General features: G+C 52.3%; 1 protein-coding gene across 4 annotated transcripts in view; it reads right to left on the bottom strand.

Annotated features, from left to right (window-relative positions):
* The window catches only part of JAKMIP1 (janus kinase and microtubule interacting protein 1), a gene marked incomplete at both ends in the record, with an annotated part of 70,885 nt that overhangs the window by 25,933 nt on the left and 19,729 nt on the right, over positions 1–25,223 (bottom strand). For 2 of the 4 annotated variants that reach the window (XM_082838643.1, XM_082838644.1), the window contains 8 exons: positions 1,396–1,494; positions 3,634–3,696; positions 6,740–6,823; positions 8,204–8,332; positions 9,517–9,645; positions 21,294–21,353; positions 23,031–23,171; positions 24,102–24,248. In XM_082838643.1, the coding sequence (XP_082694769.1) occupies positions 1,396–1,494; positions 3,634–3,696; positions 6,740–6,823; positions 8,204–8,332; positions 9,517–9,645; positions 21,294–21,353; positions 23,031–23,171; positions 24,102–24,248 (852 nt within the window). Of the gene's footprint in view, positions 1–1,320; positions 1,495–3,633; positions 3,697–6,739; positions 6,824–8,203; positions 8,333–9,516; positions 9,646–21,293; positions 21,354–23,030; positions 23,172–24,101; positions 24,249–25,223 lie in introns of those variants that run through there. The other 2 variants (XM_082838645.1, XM_082838646.1) reach the window with 2 other exon arrangements.

The following is a 25,223-nucleotide window of genomic DNA, read 5'->3' as shown; positions in this document are numbered from 1 at the left end:
TGTTTTATATGAACAAAAGGCAAAAGACTGGTTTCCAATGGCTCCAAAGGATGGTGGAGACACTCAAAGAAAGTTCTAGTAAAGCGACCGATGCTTATGGAATTCGCATGAGAAAGACACAAAGAGACGTGAAAGGTTTTCTAACAGTGGCAGTAGTATTAACCATGACCTTTCCTAACTTCTACTTCTGCTGCATGAACGAAGGAAGGACTCAGTTCAGGTCCAAGCAAGAGCTGAGTCACACGGCAACACTTGGTTCTGAGATATTCAGGCCACGGTCCATGTCAGCACAACAAAGAACAAGATGGGAAGTTCCAGTGCAAGCAGAATTTTAACTGAGGCCGGGAGGAGAAAACAAAATCAGAGAAACACCAACATTGCCAAGGAGCTCGCTTTTACTGAGGGTTCTGGACATGCAAAGGCTTCAGCGGAGGGACAGCAGAGCCGTGTCACCACAGATGCTTAGAGAAAACCAGTCACAAACTCAGGTGATGTCTCACAGGTCGATGATTTTGAAATGGAAACAAACAAAAAAGGAGTATGAAGTGGTAGCAAGGCAATACAGTAACACACCCGAGGCAAGGCAAGTAGGAAGCAATAATCCCATCAATATCCCTCACACTGGGTCCAACTCCGTGTATGTGGGAAGTCACTGAAGATTTGGGACAAGATTTCTACCTGCGAACAACATTCAATCTCCCTTCACGCTAAAGAGTCATTCTGAGTTGCCGTTTGAGTTACAAACAACAATTGTGTTAGTCCAATACTGCTTGCCATGTCTGTATTCACTGCATCAAGGAGTTGGAACGTTACAAGCTTTCTCAACCGCCTATGCAAATACCTCCTTTTACCCTGTTTACTTACCTTGTGTTTACCTTGGCAAATAGAAAATGGGCCAAACTAGCAGTAAACACATTATAGAGTCAGCTGCAGGCCAGGTCAGACCCCGCTCTCTCAAAAGGTGAGATTCATGCATGCAAGGTCACTTAAAAAGGTGTGTTATTAATTGCAACAGTGCTTCTGTCCGGGTTTGCAGAATGCATACCAGGTGACTATGCATGCAAGAAGGAAGTAGTTATGGAAATGAAACACAAATAAAAAAGGCAAAATATTGCAAAAACAAATTATTTTATTAAGTGCAAAAACAAGCCGTAGGCAATAAATATATTAGCTCTGGTACATGTCCAAAGACTTCGGTGAGCATTCTCTCCAGAACATATTAAGGCAGTGAAATTATTCTGAACATACAGATTTAAAAAAAAAAGAAAAGAAAGCAAGTGTCACACGTCCCCTTACACATGCTTGGAAACATCTGGGACTTTACATGAATTTCAGTTTGGGCTCAAAGAGAATGTCTGCTCCGTTTGAGAGTTTACAACAGATAGAGTCTCTTACTTCGAGCTCTAGCACTCTGAACTCTAACAGCTCGTTCTGATCCTTCGCGTCTTGCATTTCGTTCTTCAGCTGGTTCTCTTCCATTTCCAGCCTGTAAATCTGGAGCAGAAATACCTGTGGGTTAACGGGTGGGAGAGCCACTGTCTCTCACCAGGGGCCATGAGAACGTGTCCCTCGATCACAGACCCCCTCGGTGTGGGCCTGAGGACACAGGGGCTGTCCGCAGGGGGCGGGTGGGAAGGGGCGGCTTTCAGCGGGTGGGTGAGGAAGGCCTTTTCTGCTCCGGGAGCTGGCGATGGCACAGACGGAGGCCGCGCCCGCTGCGCCCCTGCGGCCCCGAGCCTGGCCCGGCACGGGGGCCAGATGTTTGCTGAATACACGAATGGTGGGGAAACTGAGGCATGAAGCGATTAAGTCCCGTCCCCAAGGTCAGTCGTGGGGGAAGCAACAGTGATCCCCGAGCTTGTCTGAGTTCCTTCCGACCCAGCCCCCCAGTCAGCCCACCCAGAGTCCGGCAGGAAGGCACCCTGTACTCCCCAGAGTGCTCCTATGGGGAGCCCGAATGGTAGCAGATCTCCCCAAAGCACAGTCTGGGAGGGGGATGGCCTGGGTCCCAACCCCCCTGGGAGACCCTGGGCCAGCTACGTAGCTGTCGGTACCTTAGAGGCAAACAGCAGCCCCCCCCCCCCACTAGGCTGCCTGCGGTGAGACTAAGACAGTGCATGGAAACGAGGGCCCCGGTGGGTCACGGTCACCTTTACTCCCTCCTGTCTACTGGGGTGGTACCGCCCCACCCCCGGGAGAAATTTGGAAACACTGTGAGAACTTTCAGTGTCTCCTAATATAGCGAGCAGGACCAAGGATACAAAATCTCTCCCAACGCACGGGGCTGCCTCGCAGGACAATGACCAGTCCTGTCCCAATGCCCCAGATGCTGTGGAGAGACATGGGACAATGGATGGCCACACAGCGGGCCAGTGCAGGGCTGGGACAGGGCCGCGGCCCCCCACCCAAAGGGGCAAGGCTGGGCTCATACAGTTGGGGCATTCTAGGATGCTTAGAAGCTACGGCCTAACCCAGGTCCAATTCCACTAGTACGGGAGGTGCAGAACAAGCAAATCTATCGGGACAGAAAGTAGGTTGCCAGGGACTGCAGGGTGAGAGATGGGGAGAGACTACAAATGAGCACGAGGGATCTTTACGGGAGGCTGAAAAAGTTCTAAAAATTGCATGGTGGCGGGACTTCCCTGGCGGTCCAGTGGTTAAGACTCCACACTTCCACTACAGGGGGCACGGGTTTGATCCCTGGTTGGGGAACTAAGATCCTGCATGCCGTGCAGCACAGCCAAAAAATTTTTTAAAAGATAAAAATGGCATTGTGGGGATGGTTGCATGACTCAGTAAATTTACTCAAAAAAAAAAAAAAGCACTAATCGTTCACAAATAAGAAAAAAATAAAGCTAAAGTCTTGTCCTGAAGCTATAGATCTACTCGCCAAGCTGACTCCTTGAGAGAGCTCTGGCAAGTTCCTTGACCAGAAAGTTCCATGACCAGAGAGGGAAGGCCAGGCTCAGCTCTGCCAGCGCCACGGCCTCCGGTCCATGAATTGGACTATGACCGCCGAGGGCCTGCTTGCCAACCAGTGCCTCAGGCCCATGCACGGGGAGCAGGCGGGGGAGGAGGTCTGGAACCCAAGGCAATGGCAGAGGTGGCCTGGAAGCCCAGCATCAGAAGAATGGGCAGCCCCAGTCATGCCTGCAGCGTGCTCTAACCCAGTTCTGTGGACCCCGCCCCAGAGGACAGAACCAGGACCAGAGGCCGGGGGCCCCCGGGAGGGGCGCGGGTCAGAGCCCCGCGGCCAGAGCAGGCCTCTGAAGCCCATGGGGCTCCGTGACCCCCTGTGGAGGCATCAGGGTGACCCCCTGCGGAGGCGTCAGGGTGACCCCCTGCGGAGGCGTCAGGGTGTCTGCGGCACACACCACGACCCCTGCGGAGGCGTCAGGGTGACCCCCTGCGGAGGCGTCAGGGTGTCTGCGGCACACACCACGACCCCTGCGGAGGCGTCAGGGTGACCCCTGCGGAGGCGTCAGGGTGTCTGCGGCACACACCACGACCCCTGCGGAGGCGTCAGGGTGACCCCTGCGGAGGCGTCAGGGTGTCTGCGGCACACACCACGACCCCTGCGGAGGCGTCAGGGTGACCCCTGCGGAGGCGTCAGGGTGTCTGCGGCACACATACCTTTTCCAGCAGGTCTTGGTTTGTCCTGATCAGCAGCTGCTTCTCTTCCACCCATTTGGAATCCTAAGGAAAAGTACTAAATATGTTCACACTCATTGACGCAAACAGACAGTTAAATAACAAATAAAGTGGCAGTGGGAAAGGTCACTTCGTATGAAACTTTCTATGGAAACGTCAGAGAAAAGGACAGCAGTTAGAACGATCGCATCACCCCTCAAAACCTGAAAAAGAGAACCAGCGGGTCTGTGGCGCATCCCTCCTCCACCTCTCACGTTCCTTAAAGCACAGGGAGCGCGTCTGTATCACTGACAGAAAAGCACCTGTACGGCGACTGAGCGGCCCCAACAGACCCTCCCCTGGCTTGTTCTCTGAGGCCCGCAGGCCAGCGCCCAGGCCGCACCCCAAGGGTCTGCCCACACTCAACACACCTGGAGTCATTACAGTAACACATTTCTGCTCATCCTAGACCCTCTGCCCGTGACGCCCTAACCAAGTCTCTTTGCCTGGACAAGTCTTGTCCAGGAAAGTTCCAGGAGCACAAGGCGCTAAGTCTGTCTTTACACCAGCATCCTGAGTGCCTAGCACGGTGCTTGGCACACAGCTGGTGCTCAATAAACGCCAGGGGATGGATGAAGGAGTACACGAGGGAACTTTCTTCCTCCCTTCCTTCTACCCAACATTATCACCTTGCGCCATCCCTGGGTTGACACACGTGTAGGTCCCACGAGGCTGAGTCCCTGTGAGGACAGAGCCAGTTCCATTCATCTTTTTTCCTGTGGAAGGTTGTTGACAATGTCCCTTCCATCCCAGTGCCCCTTTGCAACGTGACTCTGCAGCTCCTTCCATGGAGAGATGCATCTCTTCCTGCAACCTCGAGGCTGGGTGTGCCTGCAGCGTGCTTTGGTGACTGGGATATTAGTGAATGTGACACAGGCAGAGGTGTGGCATGTACTTGTGCTTTGGGGCCTGCCTTTTCTTCCTGCCCCCAGACCACCAGGTAAAGGAGCCAGGGTAGCTTCCTTAAGGATGAGAGACCATAAGAATCTGGCCAACAGCTGGCACCAATGCAAAGACAGGACAGAGAGGCCACTGGGGCCATCTATCCCCAATCGATCTACCAACAATGAAGCCTCTAGAATGACCCCAGGTGAGACCAGCAGCAGAACCACCAGCTGAGCCCAACCCAAACTGCTGACCCATAAAACTGTAGCCAAATAAAATTTTTGTTATTGTAAACAACTAAGTTTGGGGGTGATTTGTTAGGCGGCGATAGCTAACTGATACATTATCCCACACACCAAGCCCAGAGCCTGGCGCAGGGCAAGGGCTCTGGTAAGTGCTCACCAAATGAACGGCCATGTGCTCTGTCCCAAACTGGCCTCTTCATTTAGTAGGAACTGAGGGCAGAGTGGGCCCACAAACAGGGCCTAGCACCCTCAGGTAGGAGGTTAACTTATTCGTAGACTGTGGTCGGGTAAGTTACAATCTGTGAGCTCAGCCTGGAAGAGGGAAGCTGAGGTCAACGGCCGGTTAGGACAGGAGTCTGAAAACAGCTTCATCTCTCACCTGGACTCCACCCAGCTGCTGCTGAGTCTCCCCCTCCCCTATGTGTTAAGTACTATTATTAGCCCCATTTTAAAGATGAGGAACCTGAGGCACAAGAGACCACGTAACTTGCCCAAGGCTGTGCAACAGGTCAGTGGTGGGGCTGGCATGTGGTGGGTTTGCTGCAGCGTGTGCACCTGCCTCCGCAGAGGATTCTGGACCATGGTTACATGACCAGCTCCCAAGGGCTGGCTGCTACCCTGTGCCCGGTCAGTCCTGCATAAATGCCGCCACAGTGAACTGCTCTGTGCAGGCTTGAGTTCCGGTTACTAGCCAGCTGCCTCCATTTGAATGTCAGTCACAACCTGAGCCCTCATCCCACTGACTGGACACCAGACTTAGTTCTAAGCCATCTGCTCCGTAGCTCTTCCTGAGCCCCCGTCAACCCTCCTGGAGCCTCTTACAACCCCTTCCCTTACACCCACCTCCCCACTCCCTGTGTCCCACCGTAGGGCCTCTAGTAGCCCATGCCAGACCTCCTCAGGTCACCTCCTGCCCTGGGGTTGGGGCAGTGGTGCCACCACACACTCCACCTGCCCACACACTCCCTGGCACCCTCACAAGAGGCAGGAAGTGTGCCTGTTCAGGCTGAGGCACTGAACAGCCTCTCCTGGCCCCTGTCGAGGAGGATGTGCTAGGGATAGGCCAGTGCAAGATGGCGCTGCCTCCAGTGCTGGATCCCTGAGTGACCACATGGAGCGGAGACCCTCTGCCTACAGGAGGACATGCAGCGCGTCAAGCAGGACAGAAACCTCGTGGTAAGCCACTGAGAAGTCCCGGTTATCTCTTTCCACAGAGAGTTCTGACGTGGAGAGCATGGCCCACCCGTACTGACCCCTGGGTTCATGTTGCTTTTAGATGCTACCCTCTGAGAGGCTGGACCTCCACCCAGAGCCCCTCAGGGTCCCCCCACCCCAGGGGATGGGTCTGGGCCCAGGTTTTGCCTCTCGACTGTGTCCTGCTGTCAACATATGCAATGACTTCAAATTCAGAGAATTCACGCCTAACCAAATTCAGAGAAAGCGCAAACGGAGGTGACTTTAATCTGAGAAGCTCGGGGCCCAGGTCTTTATGTGGCAGTCACCGCATGGAATCCCGAGGCCGCCTCTGCCTGCCATCACTCAGAGCTAGCTGCAGGTACCAGTTCTTTTCCACAACTGAATCCTCATAGGCAATGCCAGCTTTTCTTCCAGATTCAAGTCAGAAAAGATTTTGGTGACCACTTTCCTTTTGGAATTGTCTCCTATTCTTGTGCATTTGACAAACAAACAAAGAAAAAGCCAAGTCAAGATCTCATAACGTGTCTGATTTTTAAAAACTCGGGAAAGAGGCACGTGAGCTGGGATATTCTCGCCTGGTCTCGGCTAGTGTTTTTTTCTCTTGTCTCCGCAGTGAACAATGCAGATCCACAGAATAGTCCCCTTGGCACCAAGGCCCCAGGGACACCACCAAGGGAACAGAAATGTAAACAGCCACAGAACACATGACCGTTTCTGCTCACCTGTCCCTTCTCAACCAGTAACTTCTCCAGATCTTCGATTTTGGCCTGACACCTCAGCAGATCAGCTTGGAGCTGTTCCCGAGTCTGAAATGAAAAAGACCAGGAAGTGAGCATGTCACCCTCGATGGTGACAGGAGAGTGGAAAGGACCAGGCTGCAGGATCCAGTCCTAAGAAACGGGTCCTTTTTTAGGAGCACACGTGCAAACTGGCCTGCTTGGTTCCTCTGTCACCTACAGGTGTGACGTGTGTAAGAACTGCAACGTCTTGAGAGGCTGTCAGTGCTACCGCCTCAGTTTAGAAATAAGTCTGCAGACTGGAGAAGGGGCCAGATTCTTCACTCACGTCAGGTCCCAGCCCAGCTGACCAAGTGCAGTGGCTGCATCACGAATGCCAGCAACACTTTCATGATTGCTTAGCCCGTCTTGTGGGCCTTTGCCACCTAGAACAAGGGCTGAATTCCAAAATACCCCAAGGACCAGGCAGCTACTATAAAGAAGGAAGCCAACTGGGTGTGGGGTAATAGGGAGTGGTGGGGACTGTGGCAAACCAGAGGCACATGTCCCATCTCACAGGGAGTGCCACCCAGTGGTTGCGGCCAAATGGGACTATGTGGAACGGGAAGCCCCGTTCTGCCAGGTGTTCTGAGCCCTCGAGAGAAGCCAGGAATTGGGATTTCTATGTGAAATCTCCTGACTTTTAAATGCTGCAAGTAGATGAAATTTTTAATGAAAACCACGATTCAGCCCAAACCACTTCCAGCAGTATACCTCCTCCAATCTATCGGTGACAGGTGGAACGCTATTGTAGCACTAGAAGCTTCCTTCCCCCAGCCTCACTCGCCACCTCCCATCTCACGGGGCTGTTGTGGGAATGAAACGGGGATGTGCTGGGGTGAAACGTTGGCCCCAGCGGGTGTGCTCCCTGGGAGTCCCCCTCGCCTTCCGAAGGAAGGGCCAGCAGACCCTGGTCTGTGTGACTCCTGAAGGCGGGGTGATGGCCAGTGAGTGGACATTACTACAAGGCAGAGCTCAGCCCAGAACGAGGGCTGGCGTGGCCCAGACCTGGGTGTCCAGCAGAGCGCCGTGTGGGCTGGGACACCCCGACCGTCTCTGCCTGGGCTCCTTATGGACAGGCTTGAGGGCTCCTCAGCCAGGAGAGAGGGAAGTCTGTTTAACAGTGAGCCTGATTTCATCACTGAGTCTTAAATTCTGAAACCGTTCTTGCCAATGGACGGCGCACATGACACGTGTGCGACGGCAGCGTTTCTCCTGCGAGTTCCACTGTCACACTGAGGATGGGCAGATAGTCCCCGTCCGGTTTGCTAAACACTGGAATGTTGCCACGGCGGAAGCTGTTAGGCGTCCCCATCCTCGCTCAGCACCCCTATGGAATCCCGATGCCGGAAAGGGCACGAGCCACCCGGCCTCTGCCCAGACGCTCGCCGCCCCGCCCGCCGCACCTACCCGGGCCTCTCGCTCGGCGTCCAGCGTCCCCCCCACCTGCTCCTGAAGGAGGGCGTAGGCTCGCTGCAGGGCCTGGTACTCCCTGGTCAGCTGGCAGAACCTCAGGTCAGCCTCTTCTCGGGTTGTAGTCTTAACGTCATGGAAAAGAAAAGCACAAGGAAGTGCGTGACTTGACGTGAACTGCGATGCCAGGGTCAAGTCAGGCAAAGCGCATGTCCAGATCTCACGACTGCTGCCAACAGTTACATAATGACCCGGTCACTGCCAGGACCTAACTGGAACTCTGGAGTGAAGGGCTCGGGGACAAGATGCCTTCTCTGCCGTCAGCGCCCTTCCCAGGAGCTCCCTGAACCCCGGGAATCACTCAGTCACGTGCAGGCGAGCAAGGGTGAGCCGCCCCGACTGCACGACTGCACGGTGAGCATCTACGTTGTAAAGGGCGCCCCTCCCACCCAGCACGAGGAGCCCTCCTCATTCTGGGAGTTTCTCCTAAGGAAACAACCACTCAAAGAGCATCGCCGCAGTTGTGAGAAACTGGAATCCGTGTAACGCCTCTCATCGGGGCCTGTTAGGTTAGATGCACGTGCAGATGCATGAGGATCTGCTCGTGACAGAGGGTGATGTGCAACACAGTGTTTGGTGTCGAAAGATGCCTGTTACCCATTCTTGGTGAAAAGAGCAAATGAAAAAGCATGTGTCTGACGTGATCATGTTTCATGGGGTTTCCTGAGTGAATCCCACCAGGTGGGGGAGGTGGGGGAGAGTGAAGCTGCTCTTCCCTCCCTTGTGGCTCCAGCTCACCAGAGCCACGGTCACGGACGCGGGCGTGCACAGATGGAGAGTCAGGAAAGCGTGAGGGCGCTGAGCCACGATGAGAGGATCCAGGTGGCTTTCACTCTGCTCTCTACCCTTCTCAGTGCTGCTTGGATCCTCTCCTACAATGATATGCCATCTTCATATACATGGGTGGTGTGTGTGTCTGTGTGCGTGTGCACGCATGTGCGTGTGTGAGCACAGGGGGACGAGGAACAGACCGCCACTCAGCAGTTTCAATGACAAAGGGTAAGCAACAACGCAGTGGCCAAGGATCTCCTGTGTGAAAGCCGTGCTGGGGAAGGAAGGGGCCCCCACGTGCTGCCAGCGCCCCCATCACCATTCTCGGAACCTGTGAAAGTGGGGACCACCTTTCCTGGACGCTGGACTGTGATCACACAGGTCCTGCAGGGTTCGTGCCTCACAGTGAGGGAGCAATGCCTGCAGCGGCCAGAGGCGGGAGGCGCCGTACAAGCATCCCCAGGGTGAGGTCCGCTTACGTCGTCCAAGTCCTCCTCGGGCGTGGCCGGAGCCCTGTCCGTCCTGTCTGTGTTGCAGGACGTCTCTGACAATGTTTCCGAGTCCACAGACTCCTCGTCAAATCCAAAAAATGTCTCCACAACATGCTTCTGTAAAAGGCAATTTGCATGACATGAGGAGGGGACTCAGAATCACCTGGATCCTCCATCCCGTCTTCCCCGGGGCAGAGGGGGCTACGATGGGCATCTGGGCCAACGGGGCATCCCAGGAGGTGGGTCGTAGGGTCTGTCTGGGGTTGGCTGGGGGAGAAAGGGGGCGCCAAAGGTGGTCAGAGGGTGGAGGGCTGCCGCAGAGCGTGCTGGCCCAGCCCTGGCTCCAGGCGCATGAGCTGATGACCTTTTGCAAGTCAGCCCCTTGGCCCTTCTGAGCGCCAGCTACTTTCTCCATCGGACAGACATGGGACCCCCCCTCACCTGTGGGCACAAAGTGAGGTCACCAAGCACCACGCCCAGGGCAGCACAAGTGAGCAGCATCCTTGCTGTACTGAGGAGGGGAGGGGAGGGGAGCCACGTGAGACGTGGTGTTCTAGACCAGGCTCAGGGGAAGGTGGTGAGGCAGACTGTCCACGGGTGGACCCTGGGACTCCAGCTGGACAAGTGTGGGCCCCAGGTCCTCACCAGACGTTCCCCGTGAGGCAATTTTAGTTTAACCGTCTGTCATGGAAAACTTGGAACACTTACAAAATGAGAAGGAAGAGCGTAACAGACCCACATACACCCAATCTTCAGATTCAGAGGCAATTTTAAATGCTCTGTGTGCTGGCCTCCCGGTTACCCTGCCCAGCACTTCTCCCACCCCAAATATCACAGGAGATGGGGCTTCACTCACTCATTCATTCATTCATTCATTCAGCAAACACCTGACTGAGCGCCTTCTATGGGTCAGACACTAGGTCGGGCCTGGGGGCTACAACTAGACCAAAACCAGGCCTGGTCGCTACCACAAAGAGCTTCTGTCCCCTGGGGCTGCAGATGTCAACTCACAATCACCAGATCAACATCCCTTGTCCAGAAACACTGGCGCTTTTCTTCCCCAAAATAGCCTCAAAGAAGGATTTTCATTTGTTTTTACAATCAATGAATACTCTTGACCATGAAGAAAGAACTATAACTAAATCCAGAGCCAAGCCCAGGCTCCTACCCGTTCATCTGAACCGGCTCCTCCCAGATCCCCCTCCCCGCCCGCCCCCCCACCCGCCCCCCGCAACACACAGAGGGAGGGGTCAGGGCGCTCCCCACATGCGCAGGGCGCCTCCCACTCTGTTGGAGCTAATGCTTGTGTACAATCTCATGTGCCCAGATGTAAGAAAAATGTGGTTGGTACCACAATCAATAACGTGATTAGGAAATAATTCAGAATCGGGAAGGGAGAAGAAGGGGCTCCTTTGTCATCTCGTGTGGTTAGTGTCTCTCAAGAGGCTGTGCTGGAGGCACCTGACCACCGCTGTCACCCACAATGGTTTTGCATTTGGCATTCGTGTTTCTGCAAACTGCTTTCACCCTGCGCTCCTTTTTGTTTATTTAATAAGGAGGGGCAGGTACTGCCCCGTGAACTCCCAAATAATCTCAACAGCTCTATGGGTGGCTAGTGGGCACCCCCAAACCAACTGTTCCCACAGTCTAATGTGCTTGTCACCGGCAGCTCCATACTTTTAGTTCCTCAGGCCAAAAACCTAGGTTCCCCGCCCCGCCCCGCCCCCCATGTTCCACGCCTCTGGGAGAAATCCTGTTGGCTCCATCTTCAGCCCGGAATCCAATCCTCCAGGAACCAGCGCCTCCCTCCTGGCTCAAGCCACCATCGTCTCTCAGTGAAATTTAAAAAACTGCCTCCTACTGTCCTTCCGGCTCCTGCCCTTGTCCCAAACCCTGGTGGTCAGATGAACTATTTTGAAACAAGAGTCAGGTCGCGTTGGTCCTTTGCTCAAAGCCCACCGGCTCTGTACCATACCTCCGTAAAAGTCAATCCACACTGCAGTCCACAGGCCCTGCAGGACCTGCCTCCTACTCTGCTCTGGCCTCATGCCCTTCACCACTGGGCTCCAGCCACACTGCCAAGCACACCCCTGCACCTTCCACATGCCTGCCACAGGGCCTTTGCACTGCCTAGATGCTTTTCACCAGAATGCACAAGGCTCTCTCCCTCCCTTCCCTCAAGTCTTTGCACAAATGTAACATTAAAAAAGACCTCCCTGACCACCACATCAAAGTCCTGACTAACCTATCCCCACCTCAACCTCTGTTCTCCTTCCTTTATTTTTCTCCATAGTGCTCATTGCTACCTAACATAAGACATATTTTGCTTATGTGTCTATTAGCTGTCTTTCTCCTCTAGAATATAGGCCCTATGAGGACAGGGATTTTGCTCCATGAGAGCAAGGATTTGGGCTCTTCTCTTCCCCACTGTAGCCCAGGACCTGACACACTCAAGAAATATCGGTTGTTCAATGAGTATTTGCAATGAACTCAACGCCAAACAAACCTGTTTACCCACAAATAGTGTCGGGTTTGCACGTGACCTCCCTTCCCTCATTCATACAGCCAGCATCAGCTGGGCCTCCACCTGACTGTGCACCCCAGGTGAGTCCACCAGGTAGGAATGTGAGGCCCTATTAGGCTCCTTTCTGAGTGGAGGTTGGAGGAGACAATCCTACACTCAAATCCCCCCTGCCCCTGGGTTGAGAAACCCCACCTGAGTTCAAGTGTCAACGATGTTCCAGATGTTCCATCTCCAGGGAGCTGTGGCTATGACATCTGATGGCGGAAGCATTTATGGCGCTCAGCTCCTCTGCGCACACGCAGCTCACCCGAGCCTCAGGCTCCTTATTTTTCTGGGCAGCCACTCAGTTGACCTCATTTCTTGTCAACACTGCTAATTGCTAGGCCTCTGGGGACAGGCCTGTTGTGCTGAGTGGCAGCGAGCCGTGATGCGGGGAGGGCCCTGCCTGGCACACCGATGGAGCCCCAGGAAACAGCAAGCTCACAGTCTCCGCACGACCAGGACGCAATGCTGAGTGGTGGTCACTCACTGCAGGCGTCGTGGGCCATGCTGGGAGGTGATGACTCAGTGTTCCATTACCTAGGACAACCTGCTTTTTGAAAACTTGCGGGACTGCGAGTTAAGTACTCAATTACTGAGCCCTAATACAGTGTATTAACTACAGACGCCGCAGCCGCGCATTTAAAGCAGACCTGCCCAGACTCAAGTGGAGCCCCCGAAGTATCATGTGGGCCCAGAGGCCAAGAACCCTAGGACGCATGCTGCAGTGAGGGAAGGAGGAAGCGGCTCTGAGAGTGGGGATCAAACACAAAAGGACATTCAAATTATACCCCCATAATCAGAAAGGAGACGAATCCGCAAACACACAGCACAGACAATTTCCAGGGCAGCAGTGAGCTGACTATGACCTGCCCCCCACCTTGTATAACTTATGGGTGAGGTTAGTTTGTTTCCTCTGAGGGTTAGTTTTTTTAAGTGACTGTATTATATGGGAAGCCAGAATGTACTATGTATATTTATGCCTTTATTAATAAAACAACAAGATAGAAAAAGACATTTTAATGTTTCAAGTGAAAATCTGGTGGCTGTCTTCTTGGAGACTAAGCAACGCTGCCTTCCACTGCATTTTCCTATACACAGAATACCACACCAGCCTCCAAGGAATGAGAGGAAAATCACCTGCAAATACTGTTTCCTCAAATGCTCGGCTCATAATGGGCTTTTAAAAAGTCAAGCATGAAAGAAATCATCGATTTTTTGGAGCCTCCATTGTTCAAAAATTCTCTGGGAATTTCTTATGAAAAGACACTTCAGGAGCATAAAATTTCCATCTTTGCCCATTCCAAGTGCATTTTCTGTATAAAAGGGGCGCACTCCTCCAGACTTCTATTTTCTTTACCACCAAAGTCTTGCCTTGCTGACACCTTTTTACTAACTAATCCAAATGCTTGAAATGCAGTTTGGGCAAAAAATGACAGAAAAATAAACATTTCTTCTCCATTTACATGCTGAATAGACGCTCATTCTTAACAGATCACATGGGATGGAGAGGAAAAGGGGAGGCACCCCCAAATAAACAACCCCTCAACTGACTCCAGCCTCTCTCAGCCTCCTCTCTCCTCATCTGTGTCATTCCCAACAATCATGGTCACAGGAAGGAGCTCCCCGATCATAGCCACTTACTTTCACATGGCCACAACCAATCCCCCAAAGCTGGCCACTCACCGTCATGCTTATAGGTCATCTCCTGGCAGCCAGAAAAGTACAGGCACACCAGGGTGCAGAGACAGAGGAAAAAGGAGAAGTACAGCACAAAGAGGATATACTCCATGGCGGGGAGGGGCTGCAGGACCCACTAGCCGTGTGTGTCGAGGGAGCCGAAAGCCATATCATTGCCATCAATTTCTAGGTCTCTCTCAAGTCCTAGGAGGAAGCACCGATTCTTCCCCAGAGCATTCTCCTTCCCTCGACCACACAAGCCCACTGTCTTCCTTCTCTGCTGCAGAGCTCTGAGAATGAAGATACTCCGGAAGATGCACCTTTATTAAAAGAGATGCCAGCTCTGGGGCAGATCTGTGGGCTGAGAGGAGCTGGTTTTCAGGGGCCGGGCCTGGGCGTGTCAGTCACAGAGGACGGCCTCCAGGCTGGCTTATTCTCTCGGGGCTTTCCTCCCAGACCTCAGGTTCCCTGAGCCACCCTGCTGTCGGGGCCATTCCATGGGCCCGGGTCCCTGGATGATCACAAGGGCCCCCGGGAACAGCGCTAGCAACCATGAAGCTGAGAGAGGCTTCTTCATGACCAGAGTCCAAAACGGGGAGGCTTGGGAAATTTCTCTATTGATCCCCGTCCACCCTGTACACGCCCCGGACTAGTTAAACTCATGGGTTCGCAGCAATTCTTCTGTTAAGTATTTGTTTTTATCATTTATACGAACCGAAAGAAACCATCATCCAACAGAAAAACTGCAACTAGAGAGGTCTTCAGTTTCCCACCCGTGTGGCACCTACGAGGGCCTTGTGTTTCTTGCAGAAGCTTCTCTAAGCGTAAGATCAAAAGAAAAAAACCCTCCTAATAGAGGGTTTTAAAAAGGGCATATTTTACCATTAAAAAGTAAAACTTCTGTAATTTGAAAGGTAGTAAAGCAACATTAAAAGGTAGTAAAGCAACATTATTTCACAAAAGAAAAAATATACATAGCCAAGTTCATATATATTTTAACTCCAATAATGTTTGATACTCTCCTCCTTTCAGAGTAGCCATGATATGAGCTACGTAACCATGTCATACTACGCAACTTAGTGCTAAGTCTTTAAGTCATCCTTCCAAATGAGCTGCCACCCAGGCAGAGTTGGGACTGGTTCAGGCATGGGCCTGTGACCAGGCTGAGCTAAGGAGCACCAGCTCTGGGACTTTTGCTGGAACCACTAAGGAGAGACACCCTCTGACCACAAAGGTTGCTTGACAGGTATAATGCCAGCCTGAAGCTGCTAAAGCTGTTTGGGCCACCACATGGGAGAGCCTGCTTGAGAAAGAGGCCAGTCCAGAGGAAAGTACATTTGAAAGATGGAGAGAGACAGGTACCTGGCAATATCGTGTGAGCATCTGGATCCAGCCATGCCTGAAACCACTCTAAACTTCTCAGTTATACAAATTTTTTTCTTTGTTTAAATGACTTTGAGTTTTTGACACTAGCAACAGAAAAAATCTTGGCTAATGGGGAAGAGGGAGATAATCCTAGAAATCAAGTCATCTGCAAACTGCGGAGTTCTGCGATAAGCCTAAAGACCGATTTCTCTCTGAGCTGCTCTACACCTGAACCCTCAAGAAAAATGAAAGACAACCTATGCCTTGCAAGCAGATTCCTGGCTCTGTGGACACCATGACACATGTCCATGACACATGTCCAACCTCCTGGACCTACTTAGACCCACCTTTGCTGCAAGTTCCTCCAGAGCGGAGGCACCCCTCTGCACCCATCACCTGACGCTGTGCTGTGCCCAAGGCAGATGCCCCACGGATGATGGAGCAATGGCGAGAGAGATGGGGGGAGGGGAAGGGCTGAGAGCTGCACCACCTTGGCCTTCAGCACCTAGCCCACTGAGGACACGAGCCACCATAGGCCTTGGGCAGGAGGCAAGCGGGACCAGGTCCCAGAAGAAATGGGGAACCAGGGGAGGGTTTCTAAGAAGAAGGTGGCAGGGTCAGACTTGTGCCATAAAAAGATCGTTCTGAACAGCTCTCGGGAGAGGAAGATGCTGGAAGCAGGGGAGCAGCCAGGGAGCTGTGGCAATAACCCGAGGACAGCAGATGAGGGCCCAAAGGAAGATGGTGGAGACAGGTGAGGAAGCAGAGGCCTAGAGAGGAGGGTCTGGAATCAGGGAGCTTTGCCTCAAGCGCCTCAGCACTGGGTCTGGGATCCCCTCCTAACACCAGACAGGAGGCCAGGAGCTGCAGACCCGCCTTTCAGCTGGCTCCTCTCCGAAGACTGAGGCTCACCCCCATGCTCACTCCCCGTGTTGGGGTTTCCTGCCCTGCTAGAATACATTGCCTAGAACCACCATCACCTCCTATCTATTCCAAAGTCTTCGGGTATGGCCTGGATGTCCCCATGGGCGTTGCTATGCGGGATGAGGTGCCCTGGGCAGGCTCTGCAGCCAGGTCAGGCCCCCAGCTCTGCTTTTTCTCCTCCCTCCATTGCCCAGCAACCTGCAATGCTGCCCCAGGTCGGGTGACAGGGGTGCTGCCCAGCCTGGAAGGGACAAGCCTTTGTCCCGTCCAGGGAATGAAACACCCAGCGAAAGCCGTCGGCTGCACGTTGCCACGCGGGGAGCCTCACAGACCAGCAGGACTGAAAGGAAGTATAGCTCACTTAGTCAATGTGATCGAGCCCCACTGTGTGGGCCGGGTGCTGTGCTGGGAGCTGCTCATAACTGGACGAACGAGGCAGGATCCAGCCCTCTCCACACTCAAAGGCTGATGACAGAGCCATGGGGAAGGGCTGTACAGGAACAAAGTCAAGTGGAAACAACCAGAAAGGGGAAAAAAGATTCCTTTGGCTACTTAAAAATGGGAAATGTATCCACGTGATGGAAAGTGCCTGGCATCCAGCTAGGCTAAGGTACGGCACCCTGGCTTCTGTGCCAGAGCAGCTGCTGGGACCCTGGTCCTTCCCTCCACAAGGCCGCAGGCTTGGCCTTGGAGGCACAAGGTCAAGTTTGGATAGGCCCTAGGTGTCCTATCAGAATGGATGCAGGAGCCACTGACCAGAAGTGACGTATCAGAAGCTGCTCCCCAGGTGTGAACTGGGTCCTGGTGACAGCAGACCCCTGGTCCATTTGGGAGAGGGGACCACAGAACAGATGCTTGAACCCAAGGAAGGGTCTATTCTCAGGTGGTACTTTGATGTTTCCCAACCTCCCCTCAAAGGATGGCTGCTGTCTACAGGGCATCGAGATGTCACCTCACCGCTACCTGAGACTGTCTCTATCTAAAAGATGGTGACGTGAATTAGAGTGGGGGGGAGGGGAGGGGCAGGGCCTGGGAACTTGCATCTAAAAGGCCCTCCAAAAGAAAGCTACTGATTTAAGATGAAGGGAGAAACAGAAACTATAATTTATTGATCCCTGATGACACAACAGGCATGGAGCCAGGAGCTACATTTAATCTCATGGGTGTGATGTTCATTGTAAGAACCAGGAAACCGAGGTTCCCAGAGTTCAAGGCCACACAGCTAGGAGCCGGTGTGAGCCCCACGCTGTTCCAGGCTACGGTTTCTGAGCCTCATCCAAGATCCCAGCCCCCCTTTCAAGGTGCGTGAGCAAACTGTACTAATTTTAGCCATTCTTCACACGCCCAGCTCTCTCCTAAGACACAGCTCTCCGCTGCCAGGCCGCACGAGCTGACCCCCTACCACCCGCCACTCCATGGCGGGGCTCTGATTCCAGTTAGGCCCTGATCAGACCTTCTGCAGAGCAAGTCCCCCTCCCTGGCCAGGGCCCGAGGAACCGCTCAGGGTTGTTCTCCTGCAACCTCCACCTGGGGCTGAACTAGCAGGGTCCCCGGGCAGGGACAGCCAACACCAGTCTTGTCCCCAGAAGACCCATGAGACAGGTCAGCAGCCCTCGGGGACAGGATGGCCCCCTGGAAGATGAGGGCTGGCATCACTGCTCTGCCCTCAGCACTTCTGCAGCAGCTGGGCTGTGGGTGTGGAATTAGAGGAGCCCCTTCGGGGGAACTGCAGAGTCCAGGGAGGCTTGCAACAGCCAGAGAGCAGGGATGGCTGTCAGACTTCCAGAAAATTCTGGAAACTTCAATGCGCTCACCATGACACTGTGTCATGCAAGGACCTGGACAAAGTGGTAAAGTGCGTGGATGCATAAGGGACAGAGTGCGATGGAGGCATTTAAGGAGAGAAAAGAAAGTACTGAATCCCTGCGGCCTGTGGAGAGGAGGAAGGGAAGTTGCCCAGCTTGAGAGGCAGCCCTGCGGAATTAAAAACCTAACCGGGTCCCCGATGGACCCAGATAACATCCCATCCAGCCCCGGACAAGCTGGGATTGAGTAGTAGCATAAGGGAAACAGCTGTACACTGAATCTTGAGAAAAAGAAAGATGCTGGTGGGTCATAAGTGGGAAAGACCCTGAATCAGGTCAGGAAATTGCCCACAGAAGTTCCCAAACTCCACCTTCCAGTGGCATAAAACTATTGCAATTACAGTGACCAAACATCCCCATCCTGAGAAGACCCAGTGTCAGGCAAATGTATCATTCCAGTAAAAGCAATTTGTTTATTGAGTCAACAACTATTTAGGGCCACCCACTCTGTGCCAGGCAGTGACCAGGACGTGGTGAGCAGGACACAGGTGCTGCCCTCCTTGCCGGCTGTACATGCAAGCCTAGCAAATCCCAAGCCCATTCTAGGCCTCTGTAAAGTTCCTTCCCATAGACACATTCAGAAACAGGAAAAGGGGAAACATAATCTTCTCTTATTCCAGGCATTCTGATAAGGTTTGAAAAATATAGTTACGGCTCCAAAGTGGGTTTCCTGAAAACCTTTCTGGGATATATGAGGCCGCAGCACATCCAGTTCATGCAACAAACTGAACACCTTTAGATTGTTGCTTTTTAAACATATGTCCTGTGGTGAAAATGGCATTGGTGTACGTTACTGGCAACTGTGCAAAATGACGCAACCCTTCTATAAAGCAGGGGTGGGGGGCTGGGGGCGAATGTTCTTGACTGAAGCCTTCACACCCTCTGACCCACGTTTTGACTTCTGGGAATCTACCCACGGGAACGATCCAGACTATGGACACAGTTTTCTGGACAAAAAGAGTTCGCTGTGGCGACATTTACAGAAGAAGGAAGTCCAGGAAGACGGAAAGGGTGGTCACCCAATGAGATGTTCAGCACTCAGGGAATCCAGCAGAACTGGCCCGTGAAGAGTGGTCTGCTAAGCATAGACACATTTATTGCAGCATTATTCACAACCGTGAGGAGCTGGAAGCAAACATGCCCGGCAGACACAGGACAGTAAACAAATCTATAGCCCATCCACTCCATGGATTATGTAGCCATGAACATTCACATTTATGATGACAGCATCATAACATGGATAAATGCTTTATAGTATAGTAGTAAGTAAAAACCCAGGGTGCAAAAGTGTATTCTACAATTACAGTTACATTATTTATTTATTTTTTTTTGCGGTATATGGGCCTCTCACTGTTGTGGCCTCTCCCATTGCGGAGCAAGGCTCCGGACACGCAGGCTCAGCGGCCATGGCTCACGGGCCCAGCCGCTCCGTGGCACGTGGGATCCTCCCGGACCAGGGCACGAACCCGTGTCCCCTGCATCGGCAGGCGGACTCTCAACCACTGCGCCACCAGGGAAGCCCTACAGTTACATTATTTAAAAAAATGGAAGCAGAATGAGGATGGGGGGAGCAGAGATTGCCTTAAAATGCCAACATTGATTGCACTGGGGAGGTACTGCTGTGATGGACCCCTTGTCTCCCAGATAGTCTACAATGTGGTTATACTACTTCCATAATAAAATATATATATTTAAAAATAACCAAGTTCTGCTGAACCACTTCCCTTTCCCGAGTTTCTAATGTCAGTGCATAGAGATTTGTATCTCATTCAACTTCACTTGGTGGCACGAGCTTCGGCCTTGGAGCCCGAGACTTGAGGCTGAAGGTCAGCCTTGTCAATTACTTTACCTCTTTGACTCATTTCTAAATTTTATATCTATATACTTCCTGTAACTTTAAAATGAAAAAAAAATAACACCAGTCTCACAGGGTTGCTATGAAGATTAAATGAGATCGTATAAATAACCACTTATCCATGTGTCCAAATTCGGTCCACAGATATATTTTATTTGGCCCACAGAGTGTACTATAAACAATTTGCACCAATATTTACAACCCTTAGATTTTACATAAAGGTGTTACGGGTTGAACTGAGTCCCCCAAAAAATATATGTTAAAGTCCTAACCGCCCAGTACTTCAGAATGTGACTTCACTTGGAAATAAGGTCATTGCAATAATATGAGGGCGCACTGTAGTGGCGTGGACCCCTATGTGACTGGTGTCCCTATAAGAAGATAGCCACGTGATACAGAGACATACAGGGAAGATGGCATGTGACAACAAAAGTAGACATTGTGGTTATGCAGCTTTAAGACAAGGAAAGCCAAAGATTGCCAGTAAATCACCAGAAGCTAAGACGAGGCAAGGAAGGATCCCCTACAGGTTTCAGAGGGAGCACGGCACTACTAACACCTTGATTTTAGACTTTTAGACTCCAAAACCTTGAGATAACACATTTCTGTTGTTCTAAGCTACCCAGTTTGTGGTACTTTGTTACAAAAGCCCTAGGAAACTAATACATAAGGAGTCCCACTCCTCTTGAATGACTGGAATATCTGATACCACCTGGCTCACTTTCTTATAGCAGCTGATATTCTGGGCCCAGTTTTCCACAGTCCCCACCACTCCCTACTGTCACCCTGACACCAAATCCATATATTTGTGATCATTCAGTAAGACATCTGCACTGCTGTTTTCTTTATAGGAGAGAAATATTTCTCTACAACCATATCTCTACCCAAAGATAAACCATGAGGGGCATCTGGTTCAATAAAAAGGAGAACAGGCCCACATCTTCATGGAAGTGAAAAATGTTTACGGGTATTACTGCAAACTAAGTCCTTTTTAAATACCAAATTGTTCTTTTACTTTCCAGCTTGGTCCCTGTGGGCATCCGAGTTTTCCAAACCCAGCTCTGCTCTCTTCACTGGACGTTTGGACACCATCTCTATAAAATGGGCAAAACCACATTTTCCAAAAAGAACGCATCCTGTATCATTCCAAAAAAGCCCAAAGCTCCTGATTTTTCAAAACAGGATATAGATGTTATAAACCAAGACTAAGTGTCTTTTAAATCCTTCAAAAGGTCTAAGTATTTAAGTTTTTAATTTAGGGTGAGCATCCCCTGAGGCCTAAATACAGAATTCATCTGTAAATTTTCCATGAATAAATTACAGTAAGCAGCCCCACGTTGCTTTGAGAGGTAGTTATAACAGGTTTTTCACCATCGAATATGCAGAGATGTGAGTGTGTCTGCCTTTAGGGCTCCTCTATGGATTGCTCGCTTCTCCCCCTATGCCTGGACCATCCGCCCTGCAGACGCTGGAATGGAGCCAAAGCAGGGCAGCTGCACCCTCGCACGCTCACCTTGGGTGGCTTCAGGCCCTTCCCACGATGTCTTCTGGAGCGCAAGAGCCGTTCTCTCTCCTAGAAGGAAACACAACTGTTGGGATTTTCAGCCAGCCGCACATCACATCCACCAACCCAGCTGACTTCAGAGGGCATAACTTACAATGCTGCCGTGCCTACCTGTCTGCACCAGGCCTGGGTCAGTCCAGGTTCTGAGCACCCAAGGCATGGCTGCTTCTCAGAACTGACAGCTACAGAGCCATGCCGTTAACTGGACTTGGACCATCTCAGAAAAAATGCCAAGATTTGCCAGTCTTGTAAAACTCCAGCCTGTCTGTCTCTTGGGCTGTAAGCTATAAAACTTTAGGCAGTGTTGACTAGACATCAGCTGTCAGTGATCCCAGCAGAAAATAAAAAAGCTTGCAGCTTTGATCTCAGACAGAGCTGGGGCCAAATCCCCATGGGGCCTCCTCCTGCTCAGGTGACACACCTCATTTCTCTCACTCTCAGGTTCTTCCTTTGCTATATGGGCTGGAACACGCCCTTCAGAGACTGTGGGTACCTGTGGTTCTTGTCAGTAGAAATGGCACCCATCGAGTAGTAGCAGGAGTAGCAGCATTCTGCCCCAGATAAAACCAGTAAATTCTCTCCTTCCTAATCAAATGTTCCTATTCTCTTTGGCTGCCAGGAAACCTAGAGACAAATCTGGTGCTTGGCCACAGCCCATATGGTCCACCCATGTGTCCCTGCTGATATTAACTGATGCTGCTATCTTCATTTTCTCTAGTCTTATCTGTTAATCTTCCTCTTTCAACTCTATCACTGTTTTGTTGAGTGTGGTTTTTTCATCTTAGGTGGCATAAAGACTTTTGTGTAATGAAGCAAAGATGAATGGAAGGATAAATGATTAGATGATGGTTGGAATGAAGGTGGGATGGAGGGAAGAAGGGATGGGTGGAGGAAGGGGACGATGGGAAGATGGATGGAGGGATGGGAGGGAGGATGGATGGGTGAGTGGAAGGAGAGAAGGAAGGAGTAGAGATAGAGAGATAGGAAAGCAAAATGAATTGGACGATTACAGTCAAAGCCTTTTCTATAATTTTGATCACTGGCTTTTCTACTTTTTGAAGATCCACTAATGGAAGCATCACATACCCCCTTGGGCAAGCAGAACACACTTTGCTTCTAAGATGCAACTAAAGCTCACTATAGATGTTCCCTTCCTGGTTCCTAAGCTCCTTCCACAAAGAGGTGCAGAATTCTCTGGATGTAACACTCCACCTACTTAAGACATACAACCCCCTTAATGATTCCCCGCACACACACACACACACAGTCTTAACAAGTCCTTCAAATTCTGCTCTGATCATAAGGTTCCAGTTTTCAAGTTCACAGTCTGCAACAACTAGGCTAAAAGAAAAGAAAATAGATTTCTTGGGGACAGATCATGCCCACTCTGTAGAGGCCAGAAGGCTCTTTTTAAAAAACTGATGCTGCTTCTCAATGGCAGCAAACTAGGGATAAGATTTGAGAAAAAGAGTAGCCATGAAAACCGCTCCCAGATACCAGTGATGTCGTATAAACAAGTGGAGGCTGCTTTCTGGAAGAACAAAGGGGGAAGGTGCCCATCACCAGGAGGAGCTCTGTGAGATCCCACCCTGCCAGCAGCATCGCCCTGCAGCCCTGCTGCCATTCCCGGGGCCTGGGTCTCATGCGCCCCACGGAGGGCTGTCGCTCACGCTCATGCAGACATACCAGCGAGAGATCGTCGATGACATGCTGCTGCTCCAGCACCTGCAGGCGCAGGAACTCGATTTCCTGCTCGTCCCTCGTCAAACTGAGGTCATTCAAGGAAGTGTGCCTCTTCAGGGACGCCTGTGCCGACAGCTTCTCTTTCTGCAGCCAAGGGAAGAGAGGGCACTGCAGGGCCACTCATCCACAACACTCGATAGGAACCCACCGTGCGCGTCAGGGCATGGAGTGTGGGCTTGGGGGTATGGGATGGAAGAACGGAGGGAGGGATGAGAGCCCCCAGGTCGTCAAGCTGGAGGAGTGGACAGCTGCAGACCAGAGTCAGGCCCGAGGTGTGGCTGACTGTGCCCGATGCTGACGGGAAGGGCTGGGTGGGCACTGGGGTGGGGAGAGGTGGATGTCTGCACCAAGCCTGGAAAGCTTGGTCACTGGGGAAAGAGAGCACGGAACACATGGTAACGACACACACTCACACCTGGACCTGCCAGGGCGTGGGAGAAGGGTGTTCTGTCTCCCAGAGCCTCAGTCTTCTCAGCTATAAAATGGGCATGACTGACACTAGTTTAGACAATGAACCTCAGAGTATTCCTTAAACCATCAACTGCAAGACACCACCCTGACCACAAAGACCAGTCATTCTTGTTGGAGCAAATAAAAGGCCCAAATTCAAAGCACTCAGAGCAAAATTGTAATCATTCACATACTGAGCTTCATCAGTGCACCGGGTTTTCTGTGAGAATGTTTTAGGCCATCACTCCATCCTCTCCTTAAACCCACAGCACTGATATTTTCCTTCCCAGTTCACAGATGAGGAAGCTGAGAGAATGAGGGCTGGGCCTAAGGACCCTGGGTGGAGACCCACGGTCTGACTGCCCCGGGCTCTCCGTCAGGCACAGATGCCCACAGTGCTGTGAACTGCGGAGAACAGAGGCAGGAGGGACGGGTGCAGACTGAGACCGCTCGTCAGGCTTCCTGGGGGAGGTGGGTAGGAGGTGGCCCCAGGGAACGCGTACGGTGAGGGCCAGGAGCTGGAGGAGCCCGGGCAGAGACAAGGTCTCCGAGACGATGACTTACCATCTCCACGTTTTCCCGCGTGAGATTCTTGATCTTCTCCTCCATCCTCTGGATGCTCTGCAGCAAGTCCTCGTTCTTCTTGTTCATTCGCTTGTTCTTCTCCACCAGGGGCTTCAGCTGGACCTCGGTCTCACGGGAGCGTTTCAGCTGTGGCCAGACACAGAGGGCAGCAGCTGTAAGAGCCAACCTCAGAGGCCAGTGGAGATGCCCCCTGGCCTGGAGCTGCCACTGCTTGGGACCACATCTCCTGGGTGGTGCAAACACCACGAAGAGCCCACAGACACCTGGCTTCCAAATGCAGGCTCCCACCTGAGCCTGAGAGGGCCTCGGGCAGGGCAACAGGAGGGGGTGCAGCCCAACACGGAGGCCCAGAGACCTCCCTCAGGTCGTCCCCGCCGGCAAGCGGCCTGAGCCTCTTCCACACTTCCTTTACCTCCGGGCATAACCCCCAGAGGTCATGGGTCACATGCATAAAGGTCATTCCAGCTACCTAGCTCCTCCTGGCCACCATTCCTCTCCAGGTAGAGACCTAGCCGAAAGCTCAACACTTTTCAGACAACAGACGATCCCTTGGCCCTGCTCAATGCCAGCCTCAATGCTCAGGGCTCCATCCAGCCCTGGAGCCATGCCCTGAGTCCTCTGAGCACAGTCCCTATGACTGACGAGGTGTCCTTCCAGTCTCTCTCATCCCATCAGCATCTGAGGAGCCCCTCTTGGGCCCGGGCCCTGTGCTGGGAGCTGGGTCAAAGGGATGACACGATGGGGTGACCGTCCAACAGACGGGAGAAGAGGACAAAGACGGTAACAGAGGTAAGAACACAGTGAGACAGGCGCCGGTGGACACGCCAGGCCGGGGAACCACACATCCAGGGGTTCAGAACGGACAAGACGACGGCGCGTCGCTGAGTGCAGCGGGAGCAAGGAGTTTGGGGGATGGGCAGAGAAGGGGCGGGCATGGTGAGGTCTGATTTAGGGAGCTAAGAGCTCTGCCATTTGTTTCCACCTGCAGCCACATGCCTGCCTCACCCAGGGCTTTGAGGCAGGAGCACTCTGTGGTCAGGAATGCCTCTAGAACAATCCATCACTCTGACTGCTGTGTGGAGGCCAGTCCAGCGAGCAGAG

Source organism: Leucopleurus acutus (genome assembly GCF_964270905.1).
Source record: "Leucopleurus acutus genome assembly, chromosome: 4".
NCBI lineage: Eukaryota > Metazoa > Chordata > Mammalia > Artiodactyla > Delphinidae > Leucopleurus > Leucopleurus acutus.
This window is presented reverse-complemented; position numbering and strand designations above follow the sequence as displayed.